Genomic DNA, 18,417 nt, shown 5'->3' on the forward strand with positions numbered 1-18,417 from the left:
CGGACTTGTCGGTAACATCTACAGTCTGTTCCTTGATTTGCCCCCTGGTACATCTGTCCAACAGAGGGAGTGACGGAAGATGGCAAAACTATAAGAGGGGACTTAATGTTTCTAATGTACCCCCCCCCTCTTTCACGATCCACCTCGGCCACCCCGAACTTTAGACTCTGGACCCTTTATTATTATACCTTTCCAAGAACGAGGTATACCATCTGCTTACCACCTGTATACCACCTGTATACCACTGTTGGTGCTCAGCTACCTCAAAAAAAATTTTAAAGAACTATTTGCGCAGATATTAAGCTATACTTGCGCAGTGCGCAAAAAAATTTTTTTTTAGGAATGCGGTGTGAATGGTATGTCTGATTGATGACTGTACCCACTTTTTTAACTTCATTATTGTTGTATTTTTTGTGTTTTAATTGACCTAGGTGGGGAATGCATGGATGAGTGGCTGTATTTGTGTGAGAGGATGACTGATTCAAAGGGCCTGTCGGGAAACGCGGGGGCTATAGGGGTGGGTGGAGGGACTACGGACACAGGAGTGGGCCGGAGCATTACGGTCTTAACAGGAAGGGGCAGAAATGGCGGGGACTTTAGGGCTGGCCATTACTGGGGAAGGAGGGCTCGCTACGTTACAGAGATCCCTCCTTCTGGCCCTATGAATCCCACTCCAAGGCCAGATGGCGCGAGTAATCAGGACCCTGGTCTCAGGCTGCTGTCGCTAAATGCCAGGTCTGTAGTTCACAAGGCTCCCCTCGTCCGGGACCTAATTTTAGACAAGAGGGCAGACCTGGCATGTATTACTGAAACCTGGCTGGGCCCGGAGGGAGGAGTCCCCCTCGTAGAGATGTGCCTAGAGGGTTTTCAGGTGCTTCATCAGCCGCGATCCCAGAGAAGGGGTGGGGTGTGGCTATTGTTATCCGAGAGTCTCTAGTACCTCGTAGGATCCCTGTTCCGGAGCTTGTCGGGTGTGAGTCCCTGCTGGTGAAGTTGGACCTCAAGGGTCAAGTGGGCTTGCTGTTAACGTACCTGCCTCCCAACAGCGTTGCAGCAGCCCTCCCCTCGCTCCTCGAGTCAGTAGCCGAGCTGGCAATTGAGTTTCCCAGGCTTATGGTTCTGGGGGATTTCAATTTGTCTTCGCTCAGTGAACACTCTGATGGAGCGCAGGAGTTCATGGCTTCCATGACAGCCATGGGCTTGACCCAAGTAATTCGGGGCCCGACTCACTCGGCGGGTCACATGCTTGATCTCGTATTCCTCTTGGAGCAGTGGAGTTCTGATCTTGGTTTGAGGGGTAGCGAGATCTTACCCCTGTCATGGTCGGACCACTACCTACTGAGGCTTGACTTTTGGAGACCAAACCCCCACTGTAGGGAGGAGGAACCGATTAGGTGGTTCCACCCCAGGCGACTTATGGACCCTTTGGGCTTTCAGACGGAGCTTGGCGTTGTTCCTGATACCCTCGCCCGCAGTCCGGCGGAGACTCTGGTTGCTGCTTGGAATTCAGCAGCGGCAGGGGCTCTTAACCGGATTGCGCCTTTACGGCCGATCCGAGGCAGTGGATCCAGGAGGGCTCCTTGGTTTACTGAGGAACTCTGGGAGATGAAGCGCCGAAAGAGACGCCTAGAGCAACGATGGAGATCCAGTAAGTCTGAGTCAGACCGAGCGCTTTTAACATCCAGCATCAGAGCCTACCTCCGGGCAATTAGGATGACTAAAAGAACACACATTGCCTCTCTGATTGCTTCTGATCGCGCCCAGCCGCCTTGTTCAGGATAACCCGTTCCCTCCTAAATAGGAGGGATACGAGCGATCCTTTGCAAGGCAGAGCTGAGGATTACGTCCAATTCCTCGCGGATAAAGTTGCTCGGCTATGGATGGACCTGGACTCCAATTGCGCAGAGCCAGCTGAGGCACCAGGGGAGAATCTGGCAGGACATCACTGGATTGATTTTCAAGCTGTTACCCCTGAGGACGTGGACAAGGCCATGGGAGCTGTAAGTGCCTCCACATGTGTACTGGACCCGTGCCCCTCCTGACTGGTCGTTAACAGCAGGGAGGTGACATGGGGCTGGATCCAGGCGGTTGTTACCGCCTCCCTTCGGGAGAGGTTCTTTCCCCCCGCTCTAAAGGCGGCGGTGGTGAGACCCCTTCTGAAGAAGCCATCTTTGGATCCAGCCGTTTTAAACAACTATCGTCCAGTCTCCAACCTCCCCTTTGTGGGGAAGGTTGTTGAGAAGGTGGTAGCCTTTCAGCTCCGGCGGTCCTTGGAGGAAAGCGATTATCTAGATCCCTTCCAGTCGGGATTTAGGCCTGGCTACAGCACGGAAACCGCTTTGGTCGCATTGATCGATGATCTCTGGAGAGCCAGGGATGGAGGTTATGCCTCCGTCCTAGTGCTCATTGACCTCTCAGCGGCTTTCGATACCATCGACCATGGTATCCTTCTGCGACGACTGTGGGAGGTGGGGGTGGAGGCACTGTCCTACGGTGGTTCTCCTCTTACCTCTCGGACAGGTCACAGTCGGTGTTGGTCGGAGGGCAGAGATCAACCCCTAGGCCCCTGAATTATGGGGTGCCGCAGGGTTCGGTCCTGTCCCCCCTCCTGTTTAATATCTACATGAAGCCGCTGGGTGAGATCATTCGACGGCATGGGATAAAATACCATCAGTATGCGGACGATACACAGCTGTATCTGTCCGCCCCGTGCCAACTCAGTGAAGCGGTTGACGTGATGTGCCAGTGCCTTGAGGTTGTTAGGGACTGGATGGGGGTTAACAAGCTTGTACTCAATCCAGATAAGACCGAGTGGCTGGTGTGTTTCCCTCCTACTAATTGGCCAAGTGTTCCATCTCTCAGGCTGGGGGGTCAAACAGTACGCCCCTCAGACAGGGTTCGCAATTTGGGAGTCCTCCTGGACCCACAGCTGACTTTTGAACACACTTGTCGGCTGTGACCAGGGGGGCATTTGCCCAGGTTCGCCTGGTGCACCAGTTGTGTCCCTACCTGAACTGGGAGGCCCTCACAACAGTCACTCGCGCCCTTGTGACCTTTAGACTGGACTACTGCAACGTGCTCTACATGGGGCAGCCCTTGAAGAGCATTCGGAGACTCCAGCTTGTCCAGAATGCAGCCGCGCAAGCGATCGTGGGTGCACCTCGGTTCACCCACGTAACACCTATCCTCCGCGAGCTGCACTGGCTGCCTATTGGTCTCTGGATACGCTTCAAGGTGCTAGTCGTCACTTATAAAGCCCTTCATGGTATTGGACCTGGGTACTTGAGAGACCGCCTGCTGCCAATTACCTCTACTAGACCGATTAGATCCCACAGATTAGGCCTCCTCCGAATTCCATCCGCCGGCCAGTGTCGACTGGCGACTACCCAGAGGAGAGCCTTCTCTGTGGCTGCTCCGACCCTCTGGAATGAACTCCCCGTGGAGATTCGAACCCTCACCACCCTCCAGGCCTTCCGCAAAGCCCTTAAAACTTGGCTGTTCCGACAGGCCTGGGGCTAAAGAGCTGTTGCCCCCGTCTCGAATGGTATGACTGTCGTGTGTTTTAAATTATGCATTGTTTTGTGTCGTTTTTTAATTTTTTGTCTGTATCCCCCTTCCCTGGTTTGAGTTGTGAGCCGCCCTGAGTCCCCTTCGGGGGAAAAGGGCGGCATATAAATAAAATAAACATTCAAACATTCAACATTCACAGTTACTACTATTGAGCAAGGTACCACCTACTATACCTGTGCATTTCATGATTATTACGTAAGCTGCTCTGACTTACTTTTGTGATTGAAGTAGCATATATAAATGAAAGGATAATTCTAATTTTCTCATGTAAATCTTACTTTTATGAATTTTGAGAAGAGAACACCCCTGGTGTATTTTGTAGTTCGATTTTAACAAGCCCAGACTAAGTAACAAAAAAATATTTTCTGATTTACTGCATTAGGAGTGGCATAAAGCTGCCGCTATATAAAATCTCCCTCCCCCAGTATTTTTAAGACATAGCTGGATATACAGATAGTTCTTGACATACAACCACAATTGAACTCAAAATTTTCATTGCTAAGGAAGGCAACTGATTGATGTATATGTACCGTACATATACATTTACACACACACACACACTTTTTATTCAGGGTTGTGAACTGCCAGGAGTTTGTTTTAACTTGGGAGGTTAAAATCTTTGAAAGAAAGAAAATAGTTCCCAGTTTATTTGGAAGCTGTCTTTTATTTTGAATATTTTATATTTTGATTATTTTTAAGGAACATTGTACTTGGATAAAAATTATTCTCCTTAAAATAATCAAAATATAAAACAAAGTATTCTCAGAATCACAATCTTATAAACCCTAGCAGAGATTTTGCCTTAGTTACTGATTTAGAAAACGGTTTGATAGACTTCCCCAATTCATCTTATGGAGGACTATCGCTGCTTTTGGATTGCTACTGGCTATAGCAAATGTTGCTGTCTTCTGCCATTTATATGCCATCATGCCTTTTAAGGGGAAAAAAAGTCCTCCAATATTTCTCTAGGCAAGAGTGAAAACCTTGAGATGCACCCATGGTAAAGGTTTCATATACCTTTTACATTGTTTCCAGTTGGGACAAGAGGCGAAAATATCCCATGATAGATATTCACCAAGACAAAAGGAACCACTAACACACATTTACATTATAGAATTGGAAATCATAGCCATGTGTTTCAAGGCTCAGCTGTGGAAAAAATATTTATGACCCAGGAAGAAAGAGAGGGGGGGAGGGAGAGGGAGAAGGGGAGAGAGAGGGAGAGGGAGAGAGAGAGAGAGAGAGAAGAGAGAAAGAGGGGGGGAGAGAGGGGGGATTGATTTCCACTTTCACATCAGCACTTTTACACCATCATTGTCATCACTTTCCAGCTGCTCAAAGTTTTGTAGCTTCCTTGTCTAAGATGAAGGTAAGAGGTTGGGGCAAAACTGTCAGGTCAGCATTGTCCTTTTGGGTTCCAATTCAGGTTACCAGATGAGTAAACAAATGTCCATTCTTCTTCATTACGATTGATCATAATTTGACTCTACTGAAAAGGCCAAATTATGTGGAATCATAAATTAAAATAGATCTGTGAATGGAGCAAACACCTTGAACTGAAATGTCTATGACTAGATTTTGATACAGTGACTTTGTGAGGTTATAACAGCACTGAAAAAAAGTGACTTATGGCTGCTTTTCATATTGATAACCATTACAGCATCCCTATGGTCATGTGATTAAAATTGAGATGCTTGGCATCTGAGATATATTTATGGTGTTTGCAGTGTCCCGGGGTCATGTGATTGCAACCTTCTGACAAGCAAAGTGAAGTCAGGTTCACTTAAAAGTGTCATTAATTTAACTACTGCAGTGATTCACTTAATCATTAAGACACAGAAGGTTGTAAAATGGGAAAAAACTATGTGTAGAAAAGTACAAACTCTTTAAAAAGTGCTTTCCGATGTTACCTTCTAAAATGAACTTAATTACAATTCAGTCATACTATTGTACATATAGGACAAATGAAAGAGGATGTGAACCAATGAAAAATAATGAAGAGATGTAGGATATCAGTGCAAGTAGTGTTTAGCTATTTGCATTGATGAGTACCGGTAGTTGTAAATCCCTGAGACATATCAAATTATTATTGACTTATTATATGATCAGCAACATTTAAACTGCAGTAGTTGCTGTATTTATTGGCAGAGCAAAGACCTAATGGAACCTTGGGAATAAATGTAAGAGACAGACTTTTTATATATTAACAATCCATTTCAAAGTGAGCCTTCAGCCTACATTTCTTTTGTTTCTTTCTTGTTATCCTCAGAATTCCTCGTTCCTGGACAATGATGATGCCGATCTACCACTTTGCTTTGAACAGACCGTTCTTGTCTGGATCCCTCTGGGCTTCCTTTGGCTCTTTGGCCCATGGAAACTTCTTCCCATGTGCAAATCTAAACTGAAGAAATCATCACTCACCAAACTGTATCTCATGAAGCAGGTGGGAAAAAAAGTCCTTTCCCGGAGGTTGTCAAATTGTAGAAGGGTACTCGACTTGAAGAGTGCCATCATCCCCTTGAAGTAGATAAGGTGTTAGAGATGTGAGAAAATTCCAGATGATCACTTAAAATGTTATCTCTCTCCTTAGCCTCATATTGTGTTCATATTATATAGCATGACATTATTGTTCTTGTTTTAAAATATGTCCATGTTCTATATAGTTAACTGATGTACTACCCTATATGTGTGTGGATGTATGTGAAATATAGATCTAAATGTAGCTAAAAAAAGAGCAAAAAGAACAACAAAAAATATCCAGATATGATAGATCTAGAGTTGTCCTTAAATCAGTATTCTTTGATTTGCTAATTAATGTTAAGTGTTTGTTTTCCCCAAAAGTACTAAAATGAATGTACTATTGAAATGTTCTATGGATAAACTTAATTTAGTTTTGTAACAATCTTGATTGTTATGGAATACAGCTACAGTTACATATTTTTGAGTGTTTTTTAAAGAAAAAAACAACGAAGGCTTAATTACATAGTGCATTAAGCAGTTGATTGCTTAGCTATGTCTGATGAAATTGCAAGCCAAAAGCAAAAGTTGCATGGGATTTTTAAAAGTTGCTGTTCCTAACAACCAATGCCATTTTTTAAAACTGAAGCCAAGGAACTGCCTTTCTTTTTTTTTTTTATTAAATGTTTTTTAATTTTAGTTTAAAACGGGTACAGCATCTTTCTTAATATATCAATCAATTACAGATAAGTTTTGGTACATCTCCTCCACAGTCAACCAACATAACTCATATTAACTCAAGCATTATTATATATCCATTTTCATTTAACTGTAATTATTATTTAGAAATATTGGTAGGAGTAATAATCTTGAACAATACCTACCCACACCGATGGGAAGGGAGAAAAATCAAACAAAAAAAAGAAAAAAGAAAAAAGGACAAATAAAAAATAAAAATTAAAATAAAAGATAGTAGATAATACAAAAAAAGACAAAAACGACAATCAGGAAAACAAAACAAAACACAGGTGTCTATTATGAAAAAAAAAGAAGTATATCAACTGGTTACAACATGTTTTGGTGCTTCTCTTCCGTTAATTCATATTAATTCAAATATCTTAACTCGAATATTTACCATATCAACATCATTATACCTCCAGTTTTAATTACCTATGGTTATTTAAACATCCTTCATCCTTAGCTATGCTAAAGAATTAATCCATAACACATGCTGGCAATTCATTTACCTATTTGTAAAATCCTCTATTATCATCAAATCCTCATATCCTATTTTAGCTAAACATCCATAATATTCAATTATATCATATATCATAACATTTTCCCAGTATTGATTAACATTTGATTGTATGAATTTTATTTAGTTTTTTAATAGTGCTAATTATTATAGTTAATACTCTTTATGTATAATCTAAAGGTGTTTTCTCATATCCAATTGTTAGTTATCATATCAACTCCACATTATATACATTACTATCAATATCAATTATTATTCAGCAATATCTGTTACAAGAAAAAGCAATTAGGTTTAACTAGTTTTCAATTGTATTCATCAATCTATCAGCCAGTTCCAAATTATATATATTGCTATCCATATCAGTCATTATTCAGCTATATCTATTACAAATTGAAGTAATCCGATTTAGCTAATTTTAGGTTGTATTGTCCCATCTGTCAGCCTGTGTCCCTCCAACAACGAGATTTCCTCAGTCCAATAGCCATTCGTTGGATAAATTTACCAAATGTTTCCATAAGCAAATCCAAACAAAAGTATTTCGGCACCTTTGGATTCTGAATGTCGGTGATGAAATAATAATGTTGTCCTAGGCTTATAAAATTTCCCAAATTAACTTTAATTCTCAAGGGTGGATTTTCCATTCCTCCTGCACTCTGTCTCTTTAAATGAGTCGTCTTTATAGCTCCCCCACTCCTCTCTTCCTCTGAGATAGACCAGACACCATTTCTCACATTTTCCATTTGTGTTTCAGGAACATTTAAGCATTCAACGATCTCAGTTTTAACTTCATATTTTAGAATCAGTTGATCCAGTTTTCTTTCCAATTTTTGGTAAGAGTCAAAGAGTCCTCTACACGCAGAGAAAAGAGCCTGAAATGAAATCTTGGGGGTATTTTGGGACGCCATGATGTGTCATAGTTAAAAATTAGAAGCTCTCTTTTTTTTTCCCCACAGGCTTCGAAGCACTTTTTTTTTTTTAGTCTCTTACAGGCTGTCAATCTTATCTAGTTGTAGACAGAACTAGGTAGTAAAGTAATAAAAATGTCGAATCGTGACGGGCTAATTAGTAGGAGATAAGTTTTACGATCCACTTAGGGAGATTCAGAGGGGGGAGGATGTCGCGGAGTTTCTTGAAGCATTTAAGAAGTAAAGTAACCACCAGTCATAAATCCATTAGAAAAAGCCAATTCGCCGCTAAATCTTCCTGTTCTTTGGTTTCAGTTAGCTTAATTTTTTAACACGAACAATCTCTCTTGGATAATAAAATCAGCTTACCAGATGACATCACTTCTTCCATTCTTAGGGGCAACCTGCAGTTTCAGTTAGCACGCAGCTAATCCAAAAAGGAATTGGCACGGGGAGTTAATACCCCCCCCCCAGAGATTTGCGGATATCTCTGGGGCCCTGGGTCTCTCCCCACCTTCACTGTCGTCTCCGGGACAGCTAGAGTTCAAAGAACCCGTCCAAAAATCCTTTGGTATAGAGGAATTTCAGGAGTAGCCTGAAACTCCATCTTCTCACTGCTAAGCCCCGCCTTCTTCCCCGGAACTGCCTTTCTAAGAATTGGCTGTATTATGCTCATAATCAACTTCAGCGTTATTAAGTGCATTTCAAAGGGCAATGTTATTTTGTGTGCAGTGGTGGGTTTCTATTCTTTTTACTACCGGTTTGCTTGTGGATGCGCATGCACAGAAGCATATGGGTGGGTGGGCGGAGCCTCCCACTGCCGCTACTACTGGTTCGCCCGATCCAGGCCAAACTGGCAGCAACCCAGCTCTGTTTGTGTGGCTTTAGAAACATTTCTTTGAGTAAAGCAACTCAAATCCTGGTCTTAAAAAGCTAAGTATGAATTCAACTATCTTCCCACATTATTATATTTCTTTTTTGCTAACATTTTTGGACCTTATTTTAAAGAGGAAATCTTTCAGCCTGATTTCCATCCAAAATTAATATTTAACTAAACAACCTTTGACTCCCTGGATCCTCATTTCAGAGACAGCTTCCTTACCAAATTCCTCAGTGTCTTCAACAATTACAGAGCTTTTAATGTAATGCCTTCATGGGAAAAGTTCTTAAAAATTCAGAGAGATATTCAGAGATGTATCTGCTTTGAAAATAGCTTATATTGGAATGTTTTATGACATTTTGTATTATTGCCAAATTTCAATTCCATGAGAATCATGTGTTCTGGATTTTGGATGCATTCTGTAAATTAGCAGATTTGAAGCACTTTGTTGCCCTATGGTGCACCATTTCTATAATTAAAGATTACACCCAGACAGACATGACTGTTTTAATTGTGTATGTATGTGTATGTATATATATATGTGTGTGTGTGTGTGTGTGTGTGTGTGTGTGTTTTTATTTGTGCTGATAAATAAATAAAGGGAGACTAGTATAGATCTATTTCAAGCTATTTAGCTCTCATCAGCTAGCCACACCCTTACTGATGAGAGCTAAATAGCTTGAAATAGATCTATACTAGTCTCCCTTTATTTATTTATCAGCACAAATAAAAAAAAAACCACAAATATAACAAAGGCAACAGTAAAAATATTGGGTTTCTGTCGTGATGGACTCTTGTGACGAGCCGAAGGACAGATGATGGAAGCAGTTAGCTTCCTCCCATAATTGGGGCTTACCAGGGGTTGTAAAAATCTAATAGATAATGTATATATGTTATATTTATGCTGATAAATAAATAAAGGGAGACTAGTATAGATCTATTTCAAGCTATTTAGCTCTCATCAGCTAGCCATACCCAAGTTTGGGAATCGAACCTGTGCTCTCTTGCCTCCCAGGCAGGGAGTTAACCATTTGAGCTACAGAGAACGGCTCCTTTATCAGCCAGCCAGGGTGGGAGGTATATACTTAAAGTCACAACCCCTGGTATGCCCAAGTATGGGAGGAAGGTCACACTTCCACTCTCTGTCATTAGGCTCGTCACAAGAGACCATCCAGATAAATAAATAAAGGGAGTTAACCATTTGAGCTACAGAGAACGGCTCCTTTATCAGCCAGCCAGGGTGGGAGGTACAGGTCTGGATGGTCTCTTGTGACGAGCCTAATGACAGAGAGTGGAAGTGTGACCTTCCTCCCATACTTGGGCATACCAGGGGTTGTGACTTTAAGTATATACCTCCCACCCTGGCTGGCTGATAAAGGAGCCGTTCTCTGTAGCTCAAATGGTTAACTCCCTGCCTGGGAGGCAATAGAGCACAGGTTCGATTCCCAAACTTGGGTATGGCTAGCTGATGAGAGCTAAATAGCTTGAAATAGATCTATACTAGTCTCCCTTTATTTATTTATCAGCATAAATATAACAAATGTAACAAAAAAGGCAACAGTAAAAAATATTGGGTTTCTGTCTGGATGGTCTCTTGTGACGAGCCTAATGACAGAGAGTGGAAGTGTGACCTTCCTCCCATACTTGGGCATACCAGGAGTTGTGACTTTAAGTATATACCTCCCACCCTGGCTGGCTGATAAAGGAGCCGTTCTCTGTAGCTCAAATGGTTAACTCCCTGCCTGGGAGGCAATAGAGCACAGGTTCGATTCCCAAACTTGGGTATGGCTAGCTGATGAGAGCTAAATAGCTTGAAATAGATCTATACTAGTCTCCCTTTATTTATTTATCAGCATAAATATAACAAATGTAACAAAAAAGGCAACAGTAAAAAATATTGGGTTTCTGTCTGGATGGTCTCTTGTGACGAGCCTAATGACAGAGAGTGGAAGTGTGACCTTCCTCCCATACTTGGGCATACCAGGGGTTGTGACTTTAAGTATATATATATATATATATATATATATATATATATATATATATATATATATATATATATATATATATATATATATAAATTTAAATTTAAATTTAAATTTAAATTTAAATTTAGCTAAGACAATATTGTGGATGTTGACAAGCTTTACTTGAATGTCTACTAAACAGAAAGTTTCTGTTCGCTCTGTTTTTACATTACTACGTACATCTGGTGTGACAGTTAGTCTCCTTCCTTGTTGGAAGACCCTTCAGAGTCACTCATACTATAATCACCTCACTACTGCGATGTTCTTCTATGGAGCAGCCCTTAAAAAACAATTCAGAGGCTTCTATTGCTCCATAAGGCAGCAGTGTAGGCAGTGGTGTGACACCTCTATTTCACAGCAGAATTAGTGCAATTCAGATTCTTCTGCATCAAACGTTGCCATCTATTGGAATACAAGAAGTATACCTTCTCTGTTGTGGGAGTACCTATTCTCTGGTATGAGAATTTGTATGATTCTTAGTCCCAGACCTTGGGTTAAGATATGTTAAGCCTCTTGATGGATGCATTTTTGTGGATCCCAGTTTGCTTTATTTTGTGTTGGGTTTTTATGTTTAATATATTGTGAGCTGCTCAGAATCAATTAATAAGTACACATTTACACAGTTGCTGTATTAAGCTGTTTAAGTTTTATTTTAATTATGTTTGACTACCACCTTACCTAGGCTTTGTATTATTAGTTATAATTTATAGTTGAAACAAAACAGACCGACTGACTAAAGCCTAAGTGGCTGGTTTCATACAATGTTAAGGCACAACCAGATAAAATCACATTGTAGCTTAGTTTGGTGGATAGATACACCACGTCTTATGTTAGTTTTCTCCAACCAGGTCTCATGTTGACCAGCATCTCTATATATTTAATAGATAAGATTGTTGAGGATGTTAGTGAACTTACTATCATGCATCTCCAACCAACATAGATTTTTACTCCAACCAAGTTGGAGTTTTTGTGGGAGCAATTAAAGAAAGTGTTATACAGATACACTAATTAACTCTCCAGTAGTCAAGACACATTTAGATATTGCTAATAAGCCACTGGGTCATAATATACTTTTGGGATTGTACCAGATGTCCAGCTTTAGGCCCATCTAGCAGATTTTGGCTAATCTCAGAAAAGCTATGCAGCCTAGTTAGTATTGGATTTCCTGAACTACTATGAATTCTTTGGACTGTAGGTTAGACTACGAGGTTGTTGTTTTTTTAAAAAAATCTACAAACAGACAGTTGACAACCATGACTGTTTTGTTGTCAGCTACTGAAACATTGTCTTAGCAAGAACCACGCTGAATTCATTGCAATCTTTAAGTTTTCCTTTATTTTGTGGTTTCTTCTCTTTGATGCATTGCAAACTTTTTGAAAATTTGTTCCTTTGAAACCTAATGGGCAGCAATGAGTAGTAATTTCTCTCTTCTTTTAAACAGGTGCTGACTTTGCTGCTCTTACTGGTGGCATTAACTGAAGTGGTTTTTACCATTGTTGAAGACTCAGGGAAGTACCCCGCCTTTAATAATGGAAGACCTGCTGTCCAGTACACAAATCCTGTACTCTATTCCATCACTTGGGTGAGAGTCTTGCCATAATTTTATTCTGTATCAGGACAAAAACATTCTTTATTTAGTTTTCTCTCCACGTTGCTGACTCCAGACTGATAAATTCAGCACCAATCTATTTCTATTATTTTAGACTAGTACTCATTAAAAGTTTTGAGAGTGGATTTTCGTTAGGTCAATGTTCCCCACTCATGATGGAAGTGTTGATTCAGCACATCTAATGGGGTGAGGTTACAGGGGACTGCATTAGAGGAAAGAGCAGGAGAGAAAATTCAAAGACTTTTCCCCAAAGTATTGCATGTAAGATTCTCAACCAGCTTGTTGAGTCTGGTCATTTTCTTTTATGTTGTTTAAGAAAAAGAGACCTCTGATTTAAAACAGACATATCATGTTTCATTCAAGATGCTTCAAGACGCTACTTTTAGATAGCAATGGGTGGAAACTAATTAAGGAGATTACCAACCTAGAAATAAGGAGAAATTTCCTGACAGAACAATTAAGCAGTGGAATGGCTTGACTTCGGAAATTGTGGATGCTGCGTCACTGGAGGTTTTAAAAAAGAGATTGGAGAACCACTTGTCTGAAATGGTATAGATCTCCTACTTGAGCAGGAGGTTGGACTAGAAGACCTCCAAGTCCCTTCCAATTCTGTTATTCTTTTATTTTGTCATATTTTCATCAGTAGATAAAATAACACTTTTGGAGTTTGCCCTGAATATATTTAAAAGAAAACTGAGTAATGGGAACAAAGCTTTTTCCTCCATCGTGAACTTCATCAACTCTGCCCTTTGCTTAGCTCCTCTGCAATTTCTATTAAATGCAAGTACTACTGACCTTGTTGCAATGGAGTATGTTTTGTTACCTAAGGAAGTTAATCTTCAAACTACTCTCCATTAATAAATTCCATGTCCTCCTGATAGAGCAATTTTATGGGGCACTATTTTCTTCTGAAGGACTTAAGACAATTTAGATTATAATTTCTCTGCTTTTCTCTACACTGCAGATACTTGTTTTGCTGATCCATGATAGCTGTCGTTTCACTGTGTGCAGAGATTCGGGGGTTCTTTTCCTTTTCTTCACACTTTCTTTAACTAGTGGTATATTTCAACTCCAGACACTTATCCGACAAGCAGTGCAGGTGAGAAGCTAAAGAGAGAGAAGGAGAAATGGGGTAATAAAGCTTTTTGGTAGCAGTTTTTCCTTTAGCCATGTTTCCACTGCAAATAAATAAAATGGCTACATTCAGTTTAGCTAACCATCTATCAGTTGTAGCTTCTCTCACTGCTCCCACTTAATGCTGCAGGAGCAGGGGTGGGATTCAGCTGTTTCGGACCGGTTCAGGCGAACCAGTAGCTCCGATGATCAGCTGGGAGTAAACCGGTTCGCTCCGATGATCAGTTGGGCTCGTCCCCCCCCAATGCTGCACTTTACTTACCTATATTCTCTCAGCTGATTTGCACAGCAGAGAAGATTGCCACACCTCTGCTGTGTTACTCCCCAGAAGTAACGTGAAAGGTAAGTTTTGTTAAAACTGCACACAGTGCGCATCAGACGTGGGAGCGGGCAGACTGCGCACATGCAAAAAAACCCAATCACTGAACTGGTTGTTAAACTGGTAGGTACCCACCACTGTACAGGGATAGAGATTTGGGGAACATAATCTGTGTGAAAAGAAACCACACATAAGAGGGTTTTTCCAGATTCTCTAGTTATCAGGGAAGATCAAGGCGATTTTATTTTTTCAGCACTTCCACTCGTAATTCGCATTTGCTTTCCTCTCTTGCAGGGCTCCATTACAGATGTACCACGTTTCAGCTTCTTCCTTGGGTCCTATGGACTTCAACTCCTCTTATTGTCTGTTTCAGTTATTTCTGACATTGCACCTGAAATGAAGGAAGCTGCAAAGAAAGTGAGAGTCATTAGTCAAATATTTCTATTTGTAGAGTAATTTTCAGGGTAGGGAATAGTCATGGGCATTCAAGAGAAGAATGCCTGCTTTCAGACAGCTTCCCAGGAAGATAGGAATCTTTCCACCTACCAGTTCTATGGGAGCCTTAATTGCAGTTTGCAATAGCACCCACCTCATGCATTGTAGGATGGGAGTGATTGAAATTCTTGTTTGGAAGGTCATCATTTTGTTCCCTAAATGTTTAACCTTGAAATTTCTGCCTCATTTCACAGAATCCAGAGATCACAGCCTCTTTCCTGAGTTCCATCACTTACCATTGGTATAACAGGTATACATTTTACTTGGAAAAAGACAAGGGAGTGTCAACAACAATAGGCAATAGTGTTTATGTTTTAATCCGAGATGTTGGCACTTCATGTCATTGCTATGTTACCTGTGGTTGCAGGGACAAAGGGGTGAATATGGTTGTTTTCATTGATTGGCTATATTGTGATTACAGTGAAGAGCAAAGAACAATACAACTTTTGTCAAACTTCCTAGCAGTTGTATGGTCATGGTGGGGATGTAAATACAGAACTTTAGCAAAATGGAAGTAGGGTATAGATCAGTGGTGGGTTTCAAATTCTTTTAGAACCTCTTCTGTAGGTGTGGCCTGCTTTGTGGGAGTGGCTTGCTGGCCATGTGACTGGGTGGGAGTGGCTTGCTGGCCATGTGACCAAGTGGGAGTGGCATGGCAGTCATGTGACTGGGTGGGCATGGCCAACTTGTAAAATGTGGTGAAGCTCACTTAATAACGCTCTTGCTTAGCAACCAAAACGTTGGCTCAGAATCTCTGGCATTTGAAGTGTGCAAGTCTTTAAGCTGTCAAGTTACAAGACCCTTGCACCCCTAGCCCTTTAGAAAAAAAACTCCCAGGGGTGTTCAAACTTGACAGCTTTAAGACTTGTGGACTTCAACTCCCAGAATTCCTCATCCAGTCATGTTGGCTCAGGAACTCTGGCATTGAAGTGTGCAAGTCTTAAAGCAGTCAAATTACAAGACCCTTGTACCCCTAATCCTTTAGAAAAAAAAACCCATGGATGTTCAAACTTGACAGCTTTAAGACTTTAAGGTTTAGATAGGACTCTGAGAGGCGGGCAGGGTGATTGGTGAGCCAGCGTGCAAGCGTGGTGCGGATGGGCGGGGGAGGGAGCTGGAACCAATTCTAAATGACACTGTAGATTTGTGGAACCTCTTTTATAGAAGAGGTTAGAACTGGCAGGAACCCACCCCTGGTGTAGACTCTTATTATTGCTATTATCATTTGTGCCTCACATTTCATTGCTAAAGCTACATAGAGTAAGCAGGATGTCTGGCTTTCACACATTGATGGAATTTGCTATACTTTCAGTATGTTGGTAAAGGGATATCGGACACCATTAGAGAATGAAGACCTCTGGGATTTGAGGGATTCGGAGAAGACGCAGCACGTTTTTTGCACATTTGAGAAGAGAATGAAAGCTGGGGTCAGAAAGGCTCAACGAAAACTAGAGATTTGGCATCGGAAAAGGAAACAGCGTTTGGCAGGCACTGATCTCACAAATGGCTTGAGCAAGGCCCAGAGTCAAGATGCATTAGTTCTGGTAAATATCACCACTTTGTGGAAGTCTTACAGTTTATTTCTGAAAAAACGGCAATGATGGAAATGGGAGAAATTTAGTACAGGAAATTTCCCTCTATCTGCTGTATCCCAGTGTTGGAGCACCTGGTGATAGTAAGATTCTTATCATAGGTGGTCTGACTGGAGGACTGAGATAAGCAGATGCTTGATAACAAATTTTGCTTTGAACTTAGGAAGAGAAGGAGAAAAAGACCAAGAAAATGGCGATTGCTGGAGAACAGTCCAAAAATCACCATGCTAAAAACTGGTTAATTGTTGCTTTGTTTCAAAGTTGTGCTGGAAAGCTTCTGAAATCTGTGGCACTGAAGTTGATACATGATTTTCTGGTGTTTGCGAATCCACAACTGCTGAAGTAAGTCCTTATTTTAAGTTTTATTTTAAGCCTCACTGATCTGATGGATGAATGGAGACAAAAAAAACCCAACAATCCCAAAACACTGGAATGGCAGCTAACAAAATTTATGGTGTAAGATTGTGTCAATTTTTGCTCAAAATACTAGATAAAATTAGAAAATAACAAATGTTTTAAATATTTCCATAATTTTTGACACAAATCTTTTTGCTGTTGCTGTTTTGCAGGCTCCTATCTGGCTTGGTCACTAGAAGTGATCACACATTCTGATTGAGAGAGAAGTTCTCTGAGGGCTCCAGCATGAGTCTGAAATCTTGGAAGGCTAAACTTCTGATCCCAGTGACCGATACAGATAGGATCCTGCAACATTATCCTGGGACATGTATATTTTGCCTTCATTCATGGTGCTGTTTTATTTCTATTGTCAAATTCACTAGACAGAGACTAAATGCTATTCTGCAATGTTTCTTCTGTTTTTTTCAGTATTTTTGCTCTCTACATTTTGCTATCATATGCAATATGCTGTCCAGCTCTTTCTAATACTATTCCAAGCCACCAAATTCAGATCCAATGTTCTCTTTCCAGCTATGAATTGTCATGGATGCATCATAATCATATCTTAAATTGTTCTGACAGTAGGTGGAAAGGAGGAGGCAATCAGGAACCCTCAAGTCTATTTTTCAATATCTTCAGAATTCTCACTTTGTTATGATTGTTGAAAACCTATTAGAACAATTTCCCTTCCCTTGAGGTAGAGAACACATGAAAATAGATGTACTATAGGTATAAAAAGGAAATAAAACAAAGCTCGATCCAGCAGTTAGCCCTTCTCAATGTATGTTATGGCTTCAATCCATTTTACAGTCTTTATCACCACCACCCCCATTAACTGCAGATTTCACTGATTAAAAGTGCCATTGCCAGTTATAGATCTTAAAATAAGCTTGCAAAATAAATATCTCATTCCAGATTTCTGCTTTAAAATTGTTAGGATAGTTTTATAAGTGACCATATCAAAGCATATATCATATCTATGACTAGGACCTGAAAACATATTTGTCCCAGTTTAACAATGCAGCTGCAATCTCACTTAATTGTTTGTAGGGTATGTTATAGGTAAGCAGCCCAAGATCACAGGGCTCCTTGTGACCCCTGCCTGTGTGACTCACTCACCCACCAACATGAGGGTATGGTCTCAGTCACTGTAAAAGGTTGGTCTACTTTATTACCCAAGACCATATTCCCAGAAGAAATTAATCTGGCTCCAATGTGATTCTCAGCATTACTAGCTTAATCTTTACACTATATTTGTTCATTTGTAAAGAGGTCCCTCTGAGTTTAATGGAGCTTATTTCTGAATTACATAGTGCAGAACCACAGATGATGGAGTCTTGTGGGCCATTTAATCCCAAATATTCCTGGGTGCAGTTTTACGTGGAATATTCATTGCACAAACCTGATTGAGGAGTCCATGAGGGACAAAGCTGTATAGATAGAGTCAGCAGGAAGTATTCTTGGTATATGGTCTCTAAAAGTCTATATGGCATTTGGGGTGATGTACAGGTTATCTTTTCTTATAGGATGATAATCAACTTTGTGTCTGATCCAAAGGCCTACCTTTGGCAGGGCATTGTGTTTGCAGTGCTGCTCTTTGTGACTGCTTTGGTGCAGTCTCTCTGCTTACAGCAGTATTTCCAGCTCTGTTTTGAAGTTGGAATGAATTTACGTACTTCCCTTCTGGCTGCCATCTACAAAAAGGTCAGTTAGCTCTTGAATTGGTGGTAGTGGGTGATTTTCCTAATGCTGGGCAATCTGTGCTAATTTGATGCTTTCTT

At 40.9% G+C, this 18,417-nt stretch overlaps 1 protein-coding gene across 1 annotated transcript in view; it reads left to right on the plus strand.

Annotated features, from left to right (window-relative positions):
* The window catches only part of ABCC2 (ATP binding cassette subfamily C member 2), a 51,243-nt gene that overhangs the window by 2,232 nt on the left and 30,594 nt on the right, over positions 1–18,417 (plus strand). The window contains exons 2-9 of the mRNA XM_032225094.1: positions 5,840–6,013; positions 12,533–12,673; positions 13,665–13,799; positions 14,448–14,570; positions 14,843–14,898; positions 15,961–16,192; positions 16,404–16,582; positions 18,163–18,340. Coding sequence (XP_032080985.1) covers positions 5,840–6,013; positions 12,533–12,673; positions 13,665–13,799; positions 14,448–14,570; positions 14,843–14,898; positions 15,961–16,192; positions 16,404–16,582; positions 18,163–18,340 — 1,218 coding nt within the window. The remainder of the gene's footprint in view (positions 1–5,839; positions 6,014–12,532; positions 12,674–13,664; positions 13,800–14,447; positions 14,571–14,842; positions 14,899–15,960; positions 16,193–16,403; positions 16,583–18,162; positions 18,341–18,417) is intronic.

This window comes from Thamnophis elegans, chromosome 10 (genome assembly GCF_009769535.1).
Source record: "Thamnophis elegans isolate rThaEle1 chromosome 10, rThaEle1.pri, whole genome shotgun sequence".
Taxonomy (NCBI): domain Eukaryota; kingdom Metazoa; phylum Chordata; class Lepidosauria; order Squamata; family Colubridae; genus Thamnophis; species Thamnophis elegans.